The 6,035-nt window shown below is 63.4% G+C and overlaps 1 protein-coding gene across 1 annotated transcript; it reads left to right on the top strand.

The window, feature by feature from the left end:
* Window positions 1-4: 4 nt before the first annotated feature.
* Window positions 5-4,113, top strand: PSMD3 (proteasome 26S subunit, non-ATPase 3). The gene is made up of 12 exons (XM_035897960.1): window positions 5-64; window positions 249-641; window positions 1,006-1,143; window positions 1,364-1,500; window positions 1,609-1,799; window positions 1,990-2,072; window positions 2,167-2,308; window positions 2,543-2,662; window positions 2,778-2,881; window positions 3,192-3,347; window positions 3,464-3,514; window positions 3,611-4,113. The coding sequence occupies exons 1-12, from the start codon at window positions 5-7 to the stop codon at window positions 3,686-3,688; spliced, it is 1,653 nt and encodes a 550-aa protein (XP_035753853.1). The 3' UTR covers window positions 3,689-4,113.
* The last annotated feature ends 1,922 nt before the right edge of the window (window positions 4,114-6,035 follow it).

Raw genomic sequence — 6,035 nt, 5'->3', positions numbered from 1 at the left:
GGTGATGGAAAACGTGTTGGCAGAGGATAATGGGGATCACAGGGAGAAGGAGTTGGGGAGGGGGGTGAGGGGAAGGGAGGTGTGGTTTTGGGAGAACCCCTGGGAGGATGAGCTGTGAGGGGCAGGGGGAGCTGCAGAGATGCTGTGGTGGGACCCCACGGGGCTGCAGAGGGGAAGCTGGAGCCCATAGGGGGAACGAGGGGGAAGGGAACTCCAGGGGGTCTTGTCCAGCCCCCTGCTCCAAGCAGGGGCAGTTGCGGGGCCGGGTTGGGTCACGCAGGACACTGAGGCCACACAGCCCCGGTGCCACAAGCGGGTGGAGGGACCTGACAGCAGCAGGATGGGGCGCCTGGTACCTGGAGGGATCCCAGTGCTGGCTTCGCTCTGTGCCTCCTTCGGCAGAGGCCTCTGGGAGACGCGTGCTGACGGCGCGTCCCTTTGCTCCTGCAGACATCAAAGAGCACGTGAAGCAGCTGGAGAAGGCTGTGTCGGGGAAGGAGCCGCGCTATGTCCTGCGTGCCTTGCGGGCTCTGCCCTCCACCTCCCGCCGACTCAACTCCAATGTGCTCCACAAAGCCATCAATGGCTTCTTCACCTCCAACAGCACCATGCGGGACTTTCTCCTCGGCTTCCTTGAGGAGGTACGGCAGCTGGGGATGGGGAGAGATGACTGGCTATGGAGGTGACACCTTTCCTGCACCGAGGAGCCTCCAGAGTGCTGCTGTGCGGGGCGGGAGGGCACCGGGACCAGCAAGGGCTTGGGGATGCTTGGGACACGCAGCCTGGCTGCTTGGGAGCATGTGTGAGATGAGCTGGGTCCTCGCAGCTCTTTGCAGGGATGGGACTGTGGTGCCAGCAGCCTGGGCTGGCCCTCTTGTCACACCTCAGGCAGAGCTGTCACCAGGCTGGGGACGGGGCTCACTGCAGGCAGAGGCATGAGGAGCGGCTGGGCGGGCGGTAGCGACACAGGAAGGCCAGGGGTCCAGCACGTCTCTCTCCCCCCAGTCCATGGACACAGAAGCCGAGCTGCAGTTTCGCCCGCGGACGGGGAAGGCGGCCTCAGCCCCTCTCTTGCCGGAAGTGGAGACCTACCTCCAACTGCTTCTCGTCATCTACTTGATGAACAGCAAACGATACCCAGAGGTGAGATTCCCTGAGCTGCCAGCTCTGAAGCCGAGCTCTTCCTGTGGTGCTCCTGCACCAGGCAGGGTCTGGAGAGCTTCGGGGACCTGTGGCCTCATGCTTTCCCCTTTGTTTCAGCTGCATTTGGAGGCAGCCCCTGGGCTCAGTCCCACAGCCCTGGCATTCTCTGCTCTTCCTGGGCAGCAGTTCCTCTGCTCTGACCTCTCTTCCCCTCCTGCAGGCTCAGAAAGTCTCCGATGACCTGATGCAGAAGATCAGTTCCCAAAACCGCCGGGCCCTTGACCTGGTAGTGGCAAAATGTTATTACTACCACTCACGCATCTATGAATTCCTGAATAAACTCGACGTGGTCAGGAGGTAGGGCAGATCCTGCCTGCGGGCTCTCCCTGAGCTTGATCCCATGTGCCCCGGTGAGTAGGGCTGTTTCTTTCCTCCTCCCTGGCACGCTCTCTCCCTTTCCTGCAGCTTCCTGCACGCCCGGCTACGGACAGCCACACTGCGCCACGACGCGGACGGGCAGGCCACCCTCCTGAACCTGTTGCTGAGGAACTATCTCCACTACAACCTCTACGACCAAGCGGAAAAGCTCGTCTCCAAATCCGTGTTTCCTGAGCAGGCCAACAACAACGAGTGGGCTCGGTACCTCTATTACACAGGTGAGATGCGGAGGGTCCCGCATGGCGCCGGCAGCTCGGGCTGCACCCGAGATCGAGGCCTCTGGGGAGCCAGAGAAAATGAGCAGCTGGAGATGGGGCTTCCAGGCAGGATTTGAAGCTCCATCCAGGTGGATCCACTTGGATTCACTCGGTGGCTTTTCCAAACGCCTTCTGCCCCGTGTGAACGCAGGGCGCATCAAGGCCATTCAGCTGGAGTACTCAGAGGCACGGAGGACCATGACAAATGCCCTGCGGAAGGCACCGCAGCACACGGTTACAAGCAACCGGTGAGCATGAAGGGGAAGCTTCTGGGGTCTGGTACCTCCTGGGTCCCCAGGGAAGCTGCCTCCAGTGTTGGGCCCTGCAGGGACTCACCCGTCTCTTTCTGCTCAAGGTGCACAAGCTGCTCATCGTGGTGGAACTGCTGCTTGGGGAGATCCCGGACAGGCTTCAGTTCAGACAACCCTCCCTCAAGCGGTCGCTCATGCCCTACTTCCTCCTGACTCAGGGTACGATGGGTCGCTGCCGCCCGCACTCGCTCCCTCGCAACCACGTCCTGCGCTTTGAGGGAGCGGGAAGCCCTCGGGGGGGCGGGGGGGATGGACCAAGGCAGGGATTCTCTCCTCTGCTCTCGATGGAACCCAGCTGCAGCCTCTGCCTGGGGAGGAGGAGGCCCTACCTTGCCTTCCCCACCGCCCCCCAGCCCTCCCTCCTTCCCCGATTTAACGTGTTCTCCCCTCCAGCCGTCAGGACCGGGAACCTGGCCAAGTTCAACCAAGTCCTTGATCAGTTTGGGGACAAGTTCCAGGCCGACGGTACCTACACCCTGATCATTCGCCTCAGGCACAACGTCATCAAGACAGGTAGGAGGCTGCCACTGTGGTGATGTTTCAGGGCCCCCGACGTGGTGGGTGCTGTGGACTTGGCAGGCCTGGGGCTGCCTGGCCTGGGGGGCTCCACTCTCGTTCCTCCCCGCAGGCGTCCGTATGATCAGCCTCTCCTATTCCCGCATCTCCCTGGCCGATATTGCCCAGAAGCTGCAGCTGGACAGTCCGGAGGATGCGGAGTTCATTGTCGCCAAGGTAGCTGCCTGCAAAGTCCCGTCCCTCTGGCTCCTGGGCTGCCCTCAGCCCCCCATTTCTGGCCTTGCTCTCCTGTGAGGCTGCCTGTGCCTGCCCCTGCAGCACTCCCTTCCCAGGGCAGTCGCTGCTTTTAGGTTGAGGCCCCTCCCGGGGCAGCTGGGGACACTCAGGGCACCAAGTCCCCTCTCTGTGCACTGTGTCCTGAGCCCACCGCTCCTGTCGCAGCAGCCAGCTCCTCCCTTCACTCTAAACTGCTGCCTCAGCCCTCGGAGACAGCGGGTGCCCTGACCACGTGCCCTCCGGCTTGCAGGCCATTCGGGATGGCGTGATCGAGGCCAGCATTAATCATGAGAAGGGCTACGTCCAGTCAAAGGAAATGATTGACATCTACTCCACCCGGGAGCCCCAGCTGGCGTTTCACCAGCGCATCTCTTTCTGCCTCGACATCCACAACATGTCCGTCAAGGTGAGCCCAGCGGGTCCCCGGGCGAGGGGGGTGGCAGGGCCCGGCTGGAGAGGACAGCGGGGCAGCGTTGAGGCGTTTCTCAGCTCAGAGCTTCTCCTCTCCCTTCTTTTTCGCAGGCCATGAGGTTCCCACCCAAATCTTATAACAAGGACTTGGAATCTGCAGAGGTGAGATCTCGTCTGGGTCGCTGCAGCCCCCGAGGCCACGGGGAGGACGCGGCTCCTCTCCCGCAGTTGCCACCAACCTCTGCCTTTGCCTTCCAGGAGCGCCGGGAGCGCGAGCAGCAGGACCTGGAGTTCGCAAAGGAGATGGCAGAGGATGATGACGATGGTTTTCCGTGACCCTCTGGCCTGGCTGTATTTTTTTATTTGTCTCTAGGGAAGATGCCGCCCGAGCAGAGCTCTCCCACGCAGCCCCGGTCCCCCGTCTGCCTTTCTTTTATAAATACCTGCATGTCTGTACTGTGGGAGGGGGACACGGGGGTTCCCTGGGCCCGCAGCCACAGGCCCTGCTCTCCCGTCCCCCTGCCACCCATGGCGGGAACCCCCTACCCCAATAAACAAACATTCTTTTAAGGTTGCTTGTGGTCACGGTCGTTGCTGAGCCTGGCGGAGGCACAGACGAGCCCATGAATTGGGAGCTCCTGGGGAAGCAGGGCCGGGGCAGGAGCACGGCTCCGCAGGGACCGCACGGGTGCCCCCAGCTCTCGCAACAATAACGGGGTCAAACTTTGTTAAGCTTCAATTATGACTTTTAAAATAAAAGTTGGAAAAACACCGACCTGGCCTGCTTCTGCTGTGGCTTTGTTGGTGTGACTGGGAGCGCATGTGGGGCTGATGTCTGTTACCTGCTCCCCTCCCTGGGGCTGGGGCCTGGGGCTGGGGCCAGCTCTGGCCCAGCCCAGCCCCAGCAGTTGGAGCCGACGTCCTGGCTGGGCTGGAACCAGCCCCAGGAGCTTGGGGACAGGGTGCTGGGGGCTCTGGGACCCATGGGCCAGCCCAGAGCTGAGCCTGGGGCACCCAGGGCTTGATGGCAGCAGCAGGGCCAGGCAGGGAGCGCTGACGGCCACCGTCCCCTCCAGCCTGCAGATCCTCTTTCCCCAAAACGGCTCTGTTCTGCCAAAGGCCAGAGCGGGGATTACCGGGACCAGCACAGCCAGGGTGGGTCTGTGCGTGGACTGGGGAAAGGGCTGAGCCCTGCCTCACGCTGCTGGGAAAGGCACGGGGGCCAGGCTGGGCCCTCCTCACGCCCCACCGACCCCCTCCAGCCCCACAGACACCGGCCCTGGGGAGTGATGGGAACAGGGAACGTGCAGCACCCCCTGCCCTGGATGGGTCTCACCAGCATCTGGGACCAGCTGGGCTCATCCTCTGGGGAAATCTGGGAATCTCCCAGCACACCCATGCCGGGCTGCCAGCCAGGGGCTGAGGGTCAAGTGTGGGGCTGCCCCAGGGCGATGGATGCAGCCTGACGCTGCTCTGGGGCCACCCCTGGGGTCCCTGGGCCAGACCCCACCGGCCAGGGCAGAGCAGGGAAGGCAAAAGCCCAGCCAGCACCAGGGGGTGCTGATCCAGCACCGGGGACACGGGGACACCCTGAAAGCGCTTGCTGCTTGGCAGATGCCAGGAAGGAGCCAAGGGTGCCTGGGTCAGGCCCTGTGAAGAGGAAGAGTAGCCACGAGGCAGAACCGCAGTGGGGCGGGCACCCAGGACAGTCCCCAGGGCCAGGCTGGGCAGTGCTGACCCAGGGCTGCGGGGGGTGGGGGCGGGGGGGAGGTTGTGCTGGGCCAGCTCCACCACCCGCGCCCCAACACCCACAGGGTTTCGGGTCTGGCCACCACTTCCTTCCTTGGAAAGCTGACAGGGGCTTTGAGCCCCACCAGGCGCTGATTCACGTCCCCGTCTGTGTCCCCCCCCGATTCCTGAAAGTACTGACCTGCTGAGATAGCAGCTCCGCTCTGGGGAACAGCGCAAAGCCCTCTCCATGGCCACCCACTCCGGAAGGGCCCTGGCTTCCCCTGGCTCCAGGGAGGGCAAAGGCAGAGCCAGGGCCAGGGCTGGGGCAGGGGGTGGTTCTTCCAGGAAATTCCATGAAGGGGCTCCACTGCTGAGGTCCTTTCACAAAGCCTGAGAGCAGGACGCTTAGTGCTGCCAGGTCCTGGGAAGGGAAGTCATCATTAGGTTTCAGAGTTAACACCTGCCTCATGCTGGGCAAAGCCCTGTGTGATGCTCACAGATTGGCTGCAGCCGCCAGGGGTTCCTTTCCCCAGCTGGAGGCGGGAGCAGCTCCCAGGGCTTGGGGGTCTCTGCCAGCCTTACCCCATGGGCTGTACCCCGCCGGGTGTGCGGCTCATCCCGGTGTACACCAAGCTCTTCAATGTGCAAGGGAGGTCCCATCCCCACCCCCATGGCCTGCGGGAGGGCAGTGGTGGGACCCAGGCCGGGGGGGGGGGTTGGGGGGGCAAAGTGAGACCCCTCCGGCTCAGCGCTGCCCGGGGGTCGCCCTGCCCAGGACACCACACACACACCCTCCCCCCCCACCAGGTCCTGGGGCTGGTGGTCAAGTGGGCGCCTCCCGTGCCCCAGCTGGCCCGTGCCAGGTAGGAGCCGGCCCAGCTGGCACCAGCCCAGCAGATCATCCTGGAAGCGCTTGCGGGAACCGGCACGAGCCAAAATTCCACGTCAGCGC

This window comes from Egretta garzetta, unplaced genomic scaffold (genome assembly GCF_000687185.1).
Source record: "Egretta garzetta isolate BGI_Z169 unplaced genomic scaffold, ASM68718v1 scaffold867, whole genome shotgun sequence".
NCBI lineage: Eukaryota > Metazoa > Chordata > Aves > Pelecaniformes > Ardeidae > Egretta > Egretta garzetta.
Note: the sequence above shows the minus strand (reverse complement) of the source record. Positions and strands in the feature narration are given on the sequence as shown.